The sequence below is a fragment of the Cnephaeus nilssonii genome, assembly GCF_951640355.1.
Source record: "Cnephaeus nilssonii genome assembly, chromosome: 15".
Classification (NCBI taxonomy): Eukaryota; Metazoa; Chordata; class Mammalia; order Chiroptera; family Vespertilionidae; genus Cnephaeus; species Cnephaeus nilssonii.
The window spans coordinates 14,244,540-14,263,518 of NC_137086.1; the positions used below are offsets into that span (position 1 = coordinate 14,244,540).

General features: G+C 37.6%; 1 protein-coding gene across 3 annotated transcripts in view; it reads left to right on the forward strand.

Annotated features, from left to right (window-relative positions):
- Positions 1–18,979, forward strand: part of LCLAT1 (lysocardiolipin acyltransferase 1) — a 199,703-nt gene that overhangs the window by 126,467 nt on the left and 54,257 nt on the right. For all 3 annotated transcript variants that reach the window (XM_079792736.1, XM_079792734.1, XM_079792735.1), the window contains exon 3: positions 7,037–7,235. In XM_079792736.1, coding sequence (XP_079648862.1) covers positions 7,037–7,235 — 199 coding nt within the window. The remainder of the gene's footprint in view (positions 1–7,036; positions 7,236–18,979) is intronic.

Consider the following 18,979-nt stretch of genomic DNA (forward strand, 5'->3'; position numbering starts at 1 on the left):
GCATTGCTAGCCCTCCAGCAAGCTACCTACCTAGCTTCCCAAGCACAACACCCTCCTACTTCATAGAAGTAGCCACTAACCTGACTAGAAAGGTAGTTATTTCCTTGCTGCTTATAATTTTACTACCTATCTATTTACCCCTAAAATTTCTTAGTTCCTGTTTGTTTTAGAAAGTTTTACGTAAGAACACTTACTGTATATATTCTGTTTTGTTTGCTTTGCTTCTCAACATTATGTTTGTGTGTTAACCATATTATTGTTATGGTACTTCATTTATTTTCATATTGTATTATATTCCATTTTATGACTGCACCATAATATATTTGCTACAATTTGATCAAAGTTTTCATGATATTGCCAAGGAACTTTTTATTTTCTTATCTGCATTGGACCAGTTTTCTCTCCATTAATAGGGAAGTCAAATAATAGTGAAGTCATATATTAGCTAGTAAATTTATTACATGTAAATTATTTCAAAATTTAAATGGGGACTAAAACCAGTAATCAGGTTTTCTTATTACATGTTGTGTCTCTTTCAAAAACTCCAGTCTATAGTATAGTATACTTTTCTACTAAATATTTTATATCTACTATATGCTGGCCATCAGAAAAGTTAGTTAAAATATACAGCAACTATTTGAGTATTTCCTGTGTGCCAGGCACTGTCATAGGTGCTACAGGTGCAGCACTCTAGTAAAAATAGTTATATTTTATTCTTTATATATTGTTAAAATAAACAGATATGTGTATTTGTATGAAATAAAATGCTTGACTTTTTGTCCCTTTACCCAGGGTTGACTTCCTTGACTATCCTTTCTATAAAAGAAGTGATAATCTATAATAATAAAAGCGTATTATGCTAATTAGACCAGACAGTCGAACGACCTTCTAGACAAAGCCGGGGCTGCGAGGGCCGAGCCCCTTGCATGAATTTTGTACATCGGGCCTCTAGTCTTATATATTTATAGCCTTAAAAATTACACAGTGGAATCTTGTATGCCTTTTTCATTTTAACTTAGTATATTCAAGATTCTAATGAAAGTTAGCATTTTTTTTGTGTTTTTTTTTTAAATTCTTTATTGCTTAAAGTATTACATATAATATTACATATGTCTACTTTTTTCCCCATTGACCTCTCCCCAGCCACCATCACCCCCCAGCACATGTTCTCACCTCCTTAGTGTCTGTGTCCATTGGTTATGCTTATATGCATGCATACAAGTCCTTTGGTTGATCTCTTACCCCCTCTCCCCTCCGCTGCCTTCCCTCTGAGGTTTGATGGTCTGGTCGATGCTAATATGTCTCTGGATCTGTTTTTGTTCAGCAGTTTATGATGTTCATTATATTCCACAAATGAGTGAGATCATGTAATATTTATCTTTCTCCAACTGGCTTATTTCGCTTAGCATAATGCTCTCCAGGTCCATCCATGCTGTTGTGAATGGGTATGAGTTTTTTTTTACAGCAGCATAATATTCCCTTGTGTAGATGAACCACAGTTTTCTAATCCACTCATATGCTGATGGGCACTTAGGTTGTTTCCAAATCTTAGCTATTGTAAATTGTGCTGCTATGAACATAGGGGTGCATATGTCCTTTCTGATTGGTGTTTTTGATTTCTTGATATATATTCCTAGAAGTGGGATTACTGAGTCAAATGGGAGTTCCATTTTTAATTTTTTGAGGAAACTCCATACTGTTTTTCACAGTGGCTGTACCAGTCTGCATTCTCACCAGCAATGCACGAGGGTTCCTTTTTCTCCATATCCTTGCCAGCACTTGTTGTTGGTTGATTTGTTGATGATAGCCATTCTGACAGGTGTGAGATGATATCTCATTATCGTCTTGATTTGTCTCTCTCGTGTACTTTGAGCATGTTTCCATATGTCTCTTACGAAAGTGGGCCTTCTATATGTCCACTTTTGAAAAGTGTCTATTAAGTCCTTTGCCCATTTTTTGATTGGATTGTTTATCTTCCTTTCGTTAAAATGTATGAATTCCCCACAAATTTTGGAGATTAGGCCCTTATTGGAAATAACATTGGCAAATATCTTCTCCCATGCAGTGGGCTTTCTTGTTGTTTTGTTGATGGTTTCTTTTGTTGTGCAGAAGCTTTTTATTTTGATGTAGTCCCATTTGTCTATTTTCTCTTTAGTTTCCATTGCCCTAGGAGCTGTATTGGTGAAGTTATTGCTTTGGCATATGTCTGAGATTTTGCTGCCTGTGGATTCCTCTAATATTTTTATGGTTGCCCATCTTACGTTTAAGTCCTTTATCCATTTTGAGTTTATTTTTTGTGAATGGTGTAATTTGGTGGTCTAGTTTCACTTTTTTGCATGTATCTGTCCAATTTTCCCAACACCATTTATTGAAGAGACTGTCTTGGCTCCATTGTATGCCTCCTTTGTGAAATATTAATTGAGCATAATAACTTGGGTCGATTTCTGGGTTTTCTGTTCAATTCCATTGGTGTATATGTCTGTTCTTGTGCCAGTACCAGGCAGTTTTGAGAACAGTGGCTTTGTAATACAGCTTCCTATCTGGTATTCCAATTTGTTGTTCTTTTTTTTTTTTAATTTTATTTTATTATTTTTTTTCAATGACATTTTTTAATTGAGGTATTATATGTGTACATATCTTATTACCATTACCCCCCCACCCCACACCCATACATGCCCTCACCCCCCAGAGTTTTGCGTCCATTGTTTATGCTTATATGCATGCATACAAGTCCTTCGTTTGATTTCTTATCTCCCCCACCTCTCCCTAACTTTCCCCCTGTAATTTGACAGTCTGTTTGATACTTTACTGTCTCTGTATCTATCTTTTTGTTCATCAGTTTATAATGTTCTTTATTATCCACAAATGAGTGAGATCATGTGGTATTTTTCTTTCATTGACTGGCTTATTTCACTTAGCATAATATTCTCCAATTCCATCCAGGTTGCTGCAAATGATGAGAATTCCTTCTTTTTTATGGCAGCATAGTATTCCATTGTGTAGATGTACCACAGTTTTCTGATCCAGTCATCTGCTGACGGGCACCTAGGCTGTTTCCAAATCTTAGCTATTGTAAATTGTGCTGCTATGAACATAGGGGTGCATATATCCTTTCTGGTTGGTGTTTCTAGTTTCTTCGGATATATTCCCAGGAGTGGGATTACTGGGTCAAATGGGAGTTCCATTTTCAGTTTTTTGAGGAAACTCCATACTGTTCTCCACAGTGGCTACACCAGTCTGCATTCCCACCAGCAGTGCACGAGGGTTCCTTTTTCTCCGCATCCTCGCCAACACTTGTCGTTTGTTGATTTGTTGATGATAGCCATTCTGACAGGTGTGAGATGGTACCTCATTGTTGTTTTGATTTGCATCTCTCGGATAATAAGTGACTTTGAGCATGTTTTCATGTGTCTCTTGGCCTTCCTTCTGTCTTCTTTTGAAAATATTCTGTTTAGGTCCGTTGCCCATTTTTTAATTGGATCATTTATCTTCCTTTTATTAAGTTGCATAAGCTGCCTGTAGATGTTGGAGATTAAACCTTTATCAGTGATGGCATTTGCAAATATGTTCTCCCATGCAGTGGGCTTTCTTGCTGTTTTGTTGATGGTTTCTTTTGCTGTAAAAAAGCTTTTTATTTTGATGTAGTCCCATTTGTTAATTTTCTCTTTAGCTTCCATTGCCCTAGGGGCAGTGTCAGCGAAGAAGTTCTTTTGGCATATGTCTGAGATTTTGTTGCCTGTGGATTCCTCTAGTATTTTTATGGTTTCCCGTCTTATGTTTAAGTCCTGTATCCATTTTGAGTTTATTTTTGTGTATGGTATAAGTTGGTGATCTAGTTTCATTTTTTTGCATGTGTGTGTCCAATTTTCCCAACACCATTTATTGAAGAGACTGTCTTGACTCCATTGTATGTTCATGCCTCCTTTGTCAAATATTAATTGAGCATAGTGGTTTGGGTCGATATCTGGATTCTCTATTCTGTTCCATTGATCTATATGTCTGTTCTTGTGCCAGTACCAGGCTGTTTTGAGAACAGTGGCTTTGTAATACAGCTTGAAATCTGGTATTGAGATCCCTCCTACTTTATTCTTCTTTCTCAGGATTGCTGCAGCTATTCGGGGTCTTTTTTTATTCCAGATGAATTTTTGGAGAGTTCTTTCTAGGTCTGTGAAATATGCTGTTGGTATTTTGATGGGGAGTGCATTGAATCTGTAGATTGCTTTGGGTAGTATGGACATTTTAATGATGTTGATTCTACCAATCCATGAACATGGTATGTTCTTCCATCTGTTTACGTCTTCCTCTATCTCTTTTTTCAGTGTCCTGTAGTTTTCCGCCTATAGGTCTTTTACCTCCTTAGTTAAGTTTATTCCTAGGTATCTTAATTTTTTTGGTGCGATGGTAAATGGGATTGCCTTTTTAGTCTCTCTGTCTGTAAGTTCACTATTGGTGTATAGAAATGCCATAGATTTCTTGGCGTTAATTTTGTATCCCACTACATTGCCGAATTCATTTATTAATTCTATTAGTTTTTTGATGGAATCTTTTGGGTTTTTTATGTACAATATCATGTCATCTGCAAATAAGGACAGCTTCACTTCTTCTTTTCCAATTTGGATGCCTTTTATTTCTTCTTCTTGCCTAATTGCGATAGGTAATACTTCCAGTACTATGTCAAAAAGGAGTGGTGAGAGTGGGCATCCCTGTCTTGTTCCTGCTCTTAGGGGAAATGGTTTTAGTTTTTGCCCATTGAGTATGATGTTTGCTGTGGGTTTATCATATATAGCTTTTATTATGTTGAGGTATGATCCTTCTATTCCCACCTTGTTGAGAGTTTTTATCAAGAAAGGGTGTTGGATTTTGTCAAATGCTTTTTCTGCATCAATTGATATGACTATGTGATTTTTATCTCTCAATTTGTTTATGTGATGTATCACATTTATTGATTTGCGGATATTGTACCATCCTTGCATTCTTGGAATAAATCCCACTTGGTCATGGTGTATGATCTTTCTAATGTAATGCTGGATCTGGTTTTCTAGGATTTTATTGAGTATTTTAGCATCTATGTTCATCAGAGATATTGGCCTATAATTCTCTTTCTTTGTAGTATCTTTATCTGGTTTTGGGATTAGGGTGATGCTGGCTTCATAGAAAGAGCTTGGAAGTGTGCCTTCCTCTTGAATTTTTTGGAATAGTCTGAGGAGGATAGGTTGTAGTTCTTCTTTGAATGTTTGGTCAAACTCCCCTGTGAAGCCTTCTGGCCCAGGGCTTTTGTTTGCTGGAAGTTTTTTGATTACTGCTTCAATTTTCCTCCATAGTTATTGGCCTATTCAGATTTTTTTTATTCTTCCTGATTGAGTTTTGGAAGGTCGTATTTTTCTAGGAATATGTCCATTTCTTCTAGGTTGACAGTTTGTTGGAATAGAGTTATTCATAGTATTTTTTTTTTTATTTTTTTTTTTACAATTCTTTCTATTTCTGTGGGATCTGTTGTTATTTCGCTTCTTTCATTTCTGATTTTGTTTATTTGGGTCCTGTCTCTTTGCTTCTTGGTAAGCCTGCTAGAGGTTCATCAATCTTGTTTATCCTTTCAAAGAACCAGCTCTTGGTTTTATTGATCTTTTGTATTGTTTTTTTGGTCTCTATGTCATTTATTTCCGCTCTGATCTTTATTATTTCCTTCCTTCTGCTTACTCTGTGCTTTTCTTGTTGCTCTCTGTCTAATTCTTTAAGTTGTAGAGTTAGATTAGTTATTATCAGTTTTTCTTGTTTTTTTTAGGTAGGCCTGTCATGCTGTGAACTTCCCTCTTAGGACTGCTTTCACTGGGTCCCATAGATTTTGGATTGTTGTGTTTTCATTGTCATTTGTTTCCAGGATGTTTTTTATTTCTTCTTTGATTTTGTTGGTAACCCAATCATCCTATATAATAAAAGGCTAATATGCAAATTGACCAAACAGCAGAACAACCAGTTGCTATGACGTGCACTGACCACCAGGGGGCAGACACTCAATGCAGGAGCTGCCCCATGGTGGTCAGTGTGCTCCCACAGTGGGAGCGCCGCTCAGCCAGAAGCTGGGCTCACAGCTGGTGGTGGGAGACTCTCCCACCTCCGCGGCAGGGCTAAGGATGTCCAGCCTAAGCCATCAGTCGGACATCCTCTGAGGGCTCCCGGACTGCGAGAGGGTGCAGGCGGGGCTGAGGGACAACACCCCCCCCCCCCCCCACACACACACACAATGCAAGAATTTCATGCACTGGGCCTCTAGTTGTTTAATAACATGCTACTTAACCCTTTGCACTCGCTTGCTTTTTTCTCGATTCCTTTATTCTAATGCTAACCGTTTCGAGTAACACTCGACATCTGAGTGCAAAAGGTTAAGCCTCCAAGTGTTTGAATTTTTTTTATTGTTTTTCCTGTAGTTTATTTCTAATATTATGCCATTGTGATCTAGGCAGATGCTTGATATGATTTCAATCTTCTTGAATTTGAAGTGACTTTGCTAGTGTCCCAATATGTGATCTATCTTTGAAAATGTCCCATGTGCACTTGAGAAGAATGTATATTCTGTAACTTTGGGGTGAAATGTTCTAAAGATGTCAATTAAGTCTATCTGATTTAGTGAGTCATTTAGGTTTGCTGTTTCTTTGCTGATTTTTTTGTATAGAGGATTTATCCAGTGATGTTAATGGGGTATTAAAATCCCCTACTATGATTGTGTTGCTGTCGATCTCTTGATATCTTCCAGAAGATTTTTTATGTATTTGGGTGCTCCTGCATTGGGTGCATGTATATTTACCAGAGTTGTATCCTCTTATTGTATCGATTCCTTTAGTATTATGAAGTGGCCTTCCTTCTCTTGTTATGGCCTTCACTTTGAGGAAAGTTAGCATTTTTTAATTAGGAAACTGCCAGAAACTTAAATTAGTAAAACTAAAAATAGAAACGGTGTCTTCATATTCTCATTCTTATATATAGAAGATTCATGGGAAACCATAACTTTAATTTGTTATGTATTTTGTTTTTGCCATAGGCATTGCTGGAAACCTTATTTGGTGTAAAAGTGATTATAACAGGTGATGCATTTGTTCCTGGAGAAAGAAGTGTTATTATCATGAATCATCGGACAAGAATGGACTGGATGTTCCTGTGGAATTGTTTGATGAGATACAGCTACCTCAGGTTGGAGAAGGTGTGCCTCAAAGCCAGTCTCAAAAGTGTTCCTGGATTCGGTAGGTTATTCACAAATTAAGTTGTTCATTCATTTTATATGGGATGGATGTACTCACCTAAAAAAAATAACTGAATAAACTCCACTGATGCATTAAAGCCATTCCCATTTTTTCTTAGTGGATCATAACAGATTATTTGAATCTCTTTTTGAAACATCTTATGTAGAAAGAGAGAATAAAATTGTTTTCAAGAAAGTAGATATGGTTCCAGAGGGACCAACAGTAACTTTTTTATTTTTTTAAAACCTCACTTGAGGACATATTTGATTTAGAGAGAGAGAGAGAGAGAGAGAGAGAGAGAGAGAGAGAGAGAGAGAGAGAGAGAGAAACATTGATTCATTGCCTCCTGTATAAACCCTGACGAGGGATCAAATCACCAACCTTTGAGTGTCTGGAACAACAAGCTACACCAGCCAGGATGATAGTTCAGTAACTTTTTATTGCATGTCATGCTTGTGGTAATTTAAGCCAGAAATTGGCTTGTGCTGATGAGGTAAATACATACTGAATACCCATTGATTTTAAGCATTATATGAGGTACTGGTATTTTCTTTTTATATATTTATTTTTCAATTACAGTTGACATACAATATTATTAGTTTCAGGTGTACAACATAGTGATTAGACACTTACATAATTTATGAAGTGATTGCCCTGGTAAGTTTAGTATCCACCTAACACCATACATAGTCATTACAATACTATTGACTATATTCCCTATGCTGTATGCGATAGCCCTCTGCCCGAATTTGTTTCTGTATTGTTGTTCATTTATTTTTTAGATTCCACATATAAGTGAAATCATACTGTATTTTCTTTTTCACATAGCCTCTAGGTCCATCCATTTTGTTGCAAATTACATTCTTTTTTTATGATTGATTCATATTCCTATATATATGTACCACTTATTCTTTATCCTTTCATCTATAGATAGACACTTAGGTTGTGTTCATATTTTGACTATTGTAAATAATGCTGCATATATCTTTTCAATTAGTGTTTTAAATTTCTTTGGATAAATACCTAGCCGTGGAATTGCTAGGTCATATGGTGGTCTCTTTCTAACTTTTACAGTAGACAAAACATATAAACAACCTAATTGTGAATTGATAGATGAATTGATAAGTAAAAGTGGTATATACACTCACAATAAGGAATATTATTTAGCCATAAAAATAATTAAATCCTGCCATTTGTGACAACATGGATAGACATTGAGGGTGTTAGGTGGAGTCAGACAGAGAGAAACAAATACATATGATCTTACTTACATTTGGAGTTAAACAAAAAAACACTAAACTCATAGATACAGAGAACACATTGGTGGTTGCCAGAGGCTGGGGGTTAAAGGGTAGGCAAATGGGTGAAAGTGGTAAAAAAGCACAAACTTCTAGTCATAATAAAGGACTGGGAATAATGTACAGCATGGTGACTATAGTTGATAATGCCATACTGTATACTTGAAAATTACTGAGCTAGTGGATCTTACACATTTTCATCATAAGAAAAGAAAAAAAAATTGTAACTGTGTGGTGTCATGATAGATGTTAACTAGACATATTGTGGTGATAATTTCACTATATACCAGTGATTTTCAGCCGGTGTGCTGCAAGAATGTTTAAAACATGCAATACCTGACTATTTAGTCAGGGACATTGACCTCTTTTCCCTTAGATTGTCAAATTAAAAAATGACAACACAATAGCTATCTGGTGTGAATGAACCAAAATTATGCCTATTTTTTGTTATATCGGCAAAAAATATATTTTTTGGTGTGCTGCAGGATTTTAGTAATTAGTTTATGTGTGCCATGAGATGAAAAACTTGAAAATCACTACTATATACACATACGGGGTGGGCAAAAGTAGGTTTATAATATGAGTACATGAAACAGAATTTTTTCTTATATTATTTTCCATACAACCAACTATAAACCTACTTTTGCCCACCTGTATATGAAATTGTTTTGTCATATACCTGAAACTAATGCCACATCAAATTACATCTCAATTTTTTACAACTTGTATTGTTTTATTGGATGATTGTGAGGATTAAATTAAACACCAGTAGAGTATTATTTGCTGCTGCCTTTTATTTCTACAGTTCCATCTGGAACATTCACTTCTTGTCTTACAGAGATTCATATTAGATCTCTGATTTTTCCAGTGCCTCACAGACCTATATTCTCTTTCCCTGATCACTTCATCTTTATTTCCACCTACTCTGCACCGCTATAGCCATTTTTATCATTGCAAACCTGTCTCTCCTCTTGCCTGTGTTCCTATGTAAGTCTGTCATTCTTAGCTTGTCCATTTCCCTATTTTCTTTTCTCACATGAGTTATAAGCTTCTCACATATTGTATCTTACATATTGTAGGCTCTTAAATATTTGCAGACTTAACAGGATTTCATGAAAATGCAAACCATTAATGAGAACAGATTTTGGATTGGAGAGAAACAAGATTTTAGTATTTCTATAGTGACTAGAGCAAAGTAAATTAACAGGGCAAAAGTGTAGGCAGCAAACAACAAAATCAAAACAGAACTCGTGCCCTAACCGGTTTGGCTCAGTGGATAGAGCGTCGGCCTGTGGACTAAAGGGTCCTAGGTTCGATTCTGGTCAAGAGCATGTACCTTGGTTGCAGGCATATACCCAGTAGGGGAGTGAGCTGATCGATGTTTCTCTCTATCCCTCTCCCTTCCTCTCTGTAAAAAAATCAATAAAATATATTTTTTAAAAAACAGCAGAACTCGTTTGCAAATGAGAGTATTACAGTTGGAATTTGCAGGAGGAAATGAAAGAAAGGGAAAAGCATGAATGCATCTTAGTGGTCACAGCTATATCTGGCTTCAGACTATGCTAGACTTAGCGTGTTGACAATTTGGCATGACTTTAGGGAATATTTAATATTGCTATTTATAATTATTTTTAAACAAATGTTTGCTTACCAGATGTTTGGAATATAATGACTAAAGGGAAATAATACTTTGTATCTATAGTGCCAGGTTGGAGAATGTGTGAGTTTGGAATTTGTAAGTTCTTTTCTTAAAGTATAAAAGTAACAGACTTATGCAGCAAGCCAGGAAAGAAATCATTAAGAGTGTTTAGATTCTAGATCAAGTTATGAAGAGTTTGTGTAAGTTAACTAAACTGTCTAGAGTTTGCTAAGATATATGCAATTAGATTTTAAGAAAAAATGTCCTATGGTTAGATGTCTGCTGTTTCTAATGATGATGCACACATAGATTCTAATGTTTAACCAACTTTGAAAACACTTAGCAAAATCTAATGAAATGAAAAATTAAACCCAAAGGTGGCATAAAAAGTCCATTTGCTTGGTGAGTTTGTACCAGGAAATGCATGTGCCATTTGTGCCCACCCAGCTCATGCTTCTTGGTTTTTCTGGGTCATTAATTAATCACACTAGAGTAGCAGAAGAGTTTGAGGGCTTTTAGAAAGCATAAAGTGGTAAAGAGATTGTGATTTAAAAAGTGACCAAATCATGTATTAAACTAAAAATCTCCCTGACAAAGTAAATTGTTGTATAACTCAATTCTAAAACTGCAACATAATGTAATGGTGAAAGCTAGGAAAGTCATCAACTCTGAAATATATCTAGGGTGTTTGGAATGAGATCAGGGAGAAGTCAGAAGTGACAGGTTGGCCTCTGTGAATCTCATTTTGCTAAAGCCATCCAGAACCTGAGTGTGTGTGCATGTTTAGAAGGTCCTGTTGTGTTTGCTTTAGCAGGATATTTTAAACTGGGTAGGAGGCTATTCATAAGTTCAGTCTACCAAAATACTAAAAATTTCTTGGTCAAATTTGATTTACAGAAGTAACTGGAAATTTATTTTAAATGCCTTTGGTGTTTTATAAGCATTTCTCTTTTTAAACATCATGAGTAATAAACCGGTTGGTTCAGATCTGTTGTATACTTTGCCAGGGCACTGGAGAAATGATGATAGCTCCTTTTGCTATTAAACATGAAAATGCTGCAACACAGGGACCATATGCTTACTGGAAAGATAATCCATTTTGTGTGGTCAAATTTGCAGTTTTAACTGTATTTCATAAGTGTATTTATAAGTGTTAGTAAGGTATAAATTTAAAGATGTCATTGCTCATTTAAGAAGTACTAAATTTATTGAAACACCTTAAATTTATTATTTATCATGTATCAAGTACAAAGAATGAATGTTTCTCTATTTGATATATTTACAGTTCTTTTCTTAATACCAGACTTTATCTCCCGTGAGAAAGAAAACTCTCCCTCTTCTATCCAGCTTCCTCCTGCTTAAAGTGGATATTAGTTAAAACTAGAACTATCTTTAAGCCATGAAGGCCTTTGACTTCATCCAATTTGGTGGACCCTTTTTTTATTTAACAAAATTTTATGTTGCTGTCCTGCTTTATAACTCAGAAAAATAAGACCAATACATTTCTAATTTGGAGAAAACTCTCCGCAAGACTCTGTATCAGTAACACTTCATCCTGTCAGTTTCTTTCGTGCAACCAACGTATCAGTTTAGTCACTTACATTAGGTTAATGATCCTCATCACCACTGACAACTGCTTGGGCCTTTCTGGAAGGACTCTCTACAGCAAGCATATTTGAATGCTTAACAATGAATCTCTGATACACACATCCCAAACTGAGGATGAAAACACCCGATACTGCCTTTTCAGCCTCCTGTTGGCCAATCTCACCAGAGGGACTTAATGTAGAGAGTCTGGCAGGAGGTTCTAGGGAAGATTTTCCTCCTTACTAAGAGGAAAAGGTTGATTGAAGGGCCGATGTGCTCCTTTTCTGCTTTGGGACGTTATTGTGAGAGCACATCATACTTGGAGCTGCTGCAACCGTCTTGAGTTCAAGAGGATGGCAGAGTAGAAAGGGAGAGCCTGGTGTCTGAACCAGCCTTGGGGCCAGACTTCATTTTATGTGAGAAACATAAGCCCAGATTGTTTGTATGACTTTCATATGGTATTCTGTTATTTATAGCCAAAAGCATCCTGTTTTAACTTGCTTTCCCCATTTCACCAATCTATAAAAAAAAATATCTAATGATTGATTTACTCATTCAGTAAATTTTATTAAATGCTTATGAGTCAAGATTTTAATGAAAACTGTCAAATGAAATATAGTAGACAGTATATATAAACATGTTTTAGTTCAGTGGCTGAATATCCCATACACATCTCTGTGTATTTTCAGATATGTAGCACAGATCAGTTTCATCTTAGCAAGTCTGCTAGGTGAAAAATAAGTTCTTATAATTATTGATTTTGCAGTTTCAGTTGCCAGAGTTGTTTGGCTGAGATGAGTTTGATGATATTTTTTCCCAGGGAAGGAAACACATTGGGAACGAAGGTTCAGTTCAGCTAAATCATGTGCCAGGCAGTATACCAGGATTATACTTCTTTCTAGGATTACATTGAGATCTAAGTAATTTAAATGAAGCTTCTGTAAATTAAGGAATCCCTTTGCCTAAATTAATTTTTAGATCCTAAAGATTATCTAAAAGGAATCCTTTTATATCAGGGTGATTTTGGAGAAAGCATTAAAATAATTTGGAGGGAGTTTTAGGGTTTTGCTTGTGCTTTGCATTTAGTGGAGAAGCACAAATCAAATAAATCTTACAATGATCAGTTTGAGCCAACTTAGAAAAGGGCACTTTACAATAATAGTAAAAAGATAGGAGAGATGGACCCAATGTACGTTATAGTTTGTTTTTTCATCTTAATTTCAACTGATAATTTGACTGCAGTGCCTTCAGTTGTCCTTTCACTTGTGGCCAAGTAAGGTACCTCTAAATAGTAATGGCATTTTAAAAGAAAAAGCAACATTGCAATACTGGGGAAAACTGAATTAGCTGTTGTATTTATTATATACGTCATTTTCTCTTGGTACAAGAATCTTGTATTTTCCCTGCCCCAGTCCTAGGCTCAGCATTTCTCTAAGGAAGCCTAGTTCCTTTTATTAAAAACTAGAGGCCCGGTGCACGAATTCATGCACTGGGGGGTGGGGGTGTCCCTCAGCCCAGCCTGCACCCTCTCTAATCTGGGATCCCTCTCACAATCTGGGACTGCTGGCTCCCAACTGCTCACCTGCCTGCCTGCCTGCCTGATTGCCCCCAACTGCCCTCCCCTGCCGGCCATCTTGTGACCACATGGGGGCGGCCATCTTGTGTGAGGGCATGACAGCAATTTGCATATTACCTTTTTATTATATAGGATGGTTTTAGGGGGACTTCCAGTCAAGATGGTGAAGTGGGTAAACACTGTGCTCGCCTCCTCCTATATCAAAATTGCAACTAAATTATAAACATCCACCATTAAGAACCACCTGAAGACTAGCTGAACAAAAGTCTTATAACTAAGATGTAAAGAAAAATTCACATTGAGAAGGGTAGGAGAGAGGCGGAGAAGTGGACCATCAGGTCCCACACCCATGGTGTGGCGATTGAGAGTCAGGAGGGACATCTTGGCTGCAGAAATGTCACCAGTGAATGAGGGATCCTAGCCCCACATGAGGTTCCCCAGCCCAGGGTTCCAGTGTCAGGAAGAGGAATCCTTATAACATCTGCCTATGAAAAACAGCAGGGATTATATCCCAGAGAGATGGAGGGCTTTTAATGACCTAGACACTCCTCTTGGGCCGCACATGGACTCACCTGCTCTAACCCCCAGTATAGGGGCAGCAACTCACAAAGCACCAGGGACATAGAGGGAGGAACTTAATAGACTAGTTTCAGGGTGAGGGCTGCAGGGGCAGCTTTCTCCCAGAAAGAAGTACTGGCAGAAGCCACTGTGGAACTCTCTATCCACCCAACCTACCTGTAACAGGTGAGTGCTAAATGTGAACTCTCCAGTAATGAGCTATCAGAGAGAGAAATTAAGAAAATAATTCCATTTACAATTGCATCAAAAAGAATAAAATATCTAGGAATAAATTTAACCAAACAGGTAAAAACTGCAGTTTACCTGCAGTTGGAAAACTATAAGATTGAAGAAGGTACAAATAAATGGAAGGATATTCTATGCTCATGGAAAGAAAGAATTAATATTGTTAAAATGTCCATACTCCCTAAAGCAAGCTATAGATAGATTCAATGGCTTTTTTTCACAGAAATAGAACAAATAATCCTCAAATTTAAAACCACAAAATACCCTGAATAGCCAAAGCAATCTTGAGAAAGAATAACAAAGTTGGAAGTATAATGCTACCCAATTTCAAACTATACTACAAGGCTATAGTACTGAAAACAACATGGTACTAGCATAAAAATAGATCAGTGGAACAGAATAGAGAACCCAGAAATAAACCCATGCCTATGTGATGTTGAGAAAACCAGATATATACATGCAAAAAAAAAAAAAAAGAAACTGATCACTTTTTTATACCATATACAAGAATAAACTCAAAATGGATTAAAGACTTAAGTCCTGAAACCATAAAACTCTAGAAGAAAATAGGCAGTAAATTCTTTGACATCCGTCTTAAATTTTTTTTTGGAGGAGGAGGTATGTTTTCTTAGGCAGTGGGGGGCGGGGAGGGGGGGGCGGGAATAAATGGGAATATATCAAACTAAAAGTTTTTGCACAGCAGAGGGAACCATCAACAAAATGAAAAGATAATCCACTGAATGGAAGGAAGAAGATATTTGCCAGTGATACATCCTATAAAGCGTTAATATAAAAAAATGTAAGGATATTACAACTTAATACCAAAAAAACCTCCAAACAATCTGATTTTTAAAATGGGCAGAGGACCTGAACAGACATTTCTCCCAAGGAGACATACAGATGACCAATAGACATATGAAAAGATGCTCATCAGGAAAATGCAAATTAAAACCACAATGAGATATCATCACACGCTTGTCAGAATGCTATCATCTGTAAATCAACAAGTGTTAGAAAAGATGTAGAGAAAATGGAATCCTCATGCACTGTTGATAGGAATGCAGATTGGTGTAGCCACTGTGGAAAAGAGTATGGAAGTTCCTCAAAAAATTAGAAATAGACTACCATGTGACCCAGCATTTCCACCACTAGTATTATCCAAAGAAATCTAAAACACTAATCAAAAGATATATGCACACCTATATTCATTGCAGCATTATTTACAACTAGGAGCCAGAATCACGTGGCGCCGCCCACCCTTAAGTCGCCGGTCCGGCCCTGCCTCGCTCCCCGGGCTCCACAGCAGCCACTGCTGGTCTGGCCCTGCCTCCCTCTCCAGCCCTTGAAGCAGCCGGGGCCGCTGTTGATCAGGCCCTCCCCCAGTGCAGGCGTGTGGAGGCCCCTGCCGCCCCGCCCCTGACGCTGCGTGCGCAACCTCCTGTCCAGTCGACCCGTTTCAGTGTCCGGTTAATTAGCGTATTTCTCTATTTTATATAGATAGATAGATAGATAGATAGATAGATAGATAGATAGATAGATAGCCACGATATGGAAGCAGTCTAAGTGTCCATCTGTAGATGAATGGATAAAGAAGAGGTGGTACATATATATAATGGAATACTAGCCATAAAAAATAATGTAATTTTGCCATTTTGACAACATGGATGGACCTAGAGGCTATTATGCTATGTGAAATAAGTCAAAGAAAGACAAATACCATATGATTTCACTTATATGTAGAATCTAAAAAATAAACTTAATTGATGGTAACCAGATGGGAGAGGGTCCAAGGATGGGTGTAAAAGGATTAAGAAGTACACATTGACAGTTATAAAAACAGTCACAGGGAGGTAAAATACAGTATAGGGAATATAGTCAATAATATTTAATAACTGTATGGTGCTATTGAGGTGATTACTTTGTAAGTTATATAAAAGTCTAATCACTGTTTTATACCTGAAACTAAAAACATTGTATGTCAAGTGAAAATTACAATAAATTGGATTAAAAAAATTACTATGTTAATTAGTATAATGCAAATTAAAGTTTTGGACTATTGAAACAAAAATAATAAAAGCAATGAAAGCGACACCATCAATTGCTAGCAAAAATTAAAAAAAGAATAGTACTAGAAACTAAGACCTGGGCTCTGCTTATGCTCTGTATTACTTTCCCATTACTGCTTGTAATGGAGTGGCTTCAACAGTTCATCTTTACTGTCTCACAGTGCTGGAGGTCAGAATTCTGTCTGCTTGAGAAGGCAATGCTGATAATGTAAATGGGTTTTAGAAAGAAGATAGTAGTAGCAATACCACGCCAGCATGCACAGAATCTGTCTTTATCAACTTGCCAGGCTCCTAGCCCTTGTCTGAGAAATTGAGGTGATAGAGGGAATGTCCTTCAATGGAAACATATGGAAAAGTCGAGTTACTAGTATATAGCTTAATTTCAAATGACATGATCAGTTGCACTGTCATTTATCAGCTCACAGACTTATGAAATAAATATCATAAAAATGTACATTTGAAGATTTTAAATGTTAAGAGATATCTGGATATTGCTTTAAACTTGAATAAAATATGCCTTAATGGCAATGAAATGGGGGAGAGGGGGACTTCATAAGGTGTTCCTGTGATTTTTATGAAAGGGAGAAAAATGTTTAAGCTAAAAGCAGTAAAAATTCAAAAGCATTAGTGATGTATAAATGGAACATGACAAGGCAAAGGCACAAAGGGGAAGAATCATATCTTCAAAGGAGAGTCCAAGAGGCTGACTGATTCAGCCATTTGTCTTCCCTTTGAGATTCCTAAAACATACAGAGCATTAGAAGAGTTTTATGGCACAGCTCCACAGATCTTGCTACTACTCCCTCCCCCAAGGGAGCAACAGAAACCCTCACTTGGATGGAGAAATACATTCTACCTGCCAGTATTGTTCAATGGTAGAACCTCCTTTACAAAGACAAAGACAATTCAGAACTGACATTTGAGGAAAATGCACAGCTTTGAAGATAGTCTAGTACTAAAAAAATGCCAAGTTTAGCCTCTAAGGAGTAGTTAATTCTCTGAGTAAACGATGTCACTATGTTTAATAAGTACTCTTAGAGAGATTCAAGTATATATTGCTGTTTAGTACACTGGTTAAAAACATCAGCTTTGGAGTCAGGCTGCCTACGTTTGAAACCTGGTTTTACCACTTGGTTAGTTCTTTTGAATCTCAATGTGCCTCAGTTTCCTTATCCATAAAATAGGGATGATGATTTTACCTAATTCATAAAGCTGTCTTAACTAATTGAATTAAAGAAAAATGCTTCAAACAGTACTAAGCACATAGTAATCATTCAATAAATATTTTTATTAAAATTGTTACTGTTGTATTTGTCATAACATTTTTTTGCTATTTGTCCATATATTTTGGCTACTCTGAAGAAGAACCAAGTGTAAATCTTGAAAATTAAAGAGATGATTGCTGCAATAAGCTCAATTAGTAGGTCATCACAACTAAGATCAAATTAGTGAGTTGGATGATCAAGCCAAGGGATTTTTCTTGAACACAATGCAAAATGAAAGGAGATGAAAAGTATGAGAGGACAGATCCAGATGTTTTAACATCTAACAGAAGCTCCAGATAGCAAGGTTGAGAGAATGAAGAGGAAAAAAGTATATTTAAAAATTAATCATTAAAGCTTCCAGAGGAAAGGAATTGGGTTATCTACACCAATCAAGATGATGTCAGACTTTTTGTGAGCCTTATTAGATGATAGAAAACAGTGGGAAGTAGCTTTGAAATTCTGAGGGGGAAATGATTTGGAATTTTTAATTTTGTTTTCAGCTTTAGTAGCCTCCAAAACTGAGAACAAATACATTCCAGGCATGCTAAGACTCAAACATTTCTTGAAAGAAATTCCTTCAGGAGGACTAATAGAAGGACATCCTATATAATAAAAGGCTAATATGCAAATTGTCCCCTTGGGAGTTCGACCAACCGGGAGTTCTACCGCTTGCTATGACATGTGCTGACCACGAGGGGGCAGCTCAGAAGGAAGGAAGGCCGCAGCCAGCAGCCCCGGGAAGCAAGGCCCCGATTGACCCTGATCACCAGCCACACCTAGGGACCTTACCTGTGCACAAATTTCGTGCACCAGGACTCTAGTAGGATATAAGAAACACTGATAAGCAAAGAAGCCAACAAACTTTAGGCACCTCAGCTGCAAGATTTTTTTAGATATTTACTACAGTATACTATCTTTATTTTGCCCTAGCTGCTATTGTCTCTGTTATCTGCTTTTTTGTCCATCCATTTGCATTTATATATACTAAGAGCCCAGTGCCCGATGCCGCCCACCCTCGAGTTGCCTAGGGATATTTTCCCATTGATTTTTAGAGAGCATGGAAGAGATAGGGAAAGACAAACAGAAATATCAATGTGAGAGGGACACATGAATTGGTTGCCTCCTGCATGAGCACTGACCTGGGCCCACAGCGCAGCAGCCCCTTTGACCACTGCCGGTCCAGCCATGCCTTGCTCCTCGGGCCCCGCAGCCTGCTGGTCCAGCCCTGCCTCGCTCCCCAGGTCCCGCAGCCTGCTGGTCCAGCCCTGCCTTGCTCCCCAAGCCCCGCAGCCTGCTGGCTCGACCCTGCCTCGCTCCCTGGACCCCGCAGCCTGCTGCTCTGGCCCTGCCTCACTCCCCAAACCCCGCAGCCTGCTGGTACTGCCCTGCCTCACTCCCCAGGCCCCGCAGCCTGCTGGTCCCACCCTGCCTCGCTCCCCAGGCCCCACAGCCTGCTGGTCTGGCCCTGCCTCGCTCTCCGACCCTGCAGCCTGCTGGTCCGGCCCTGCC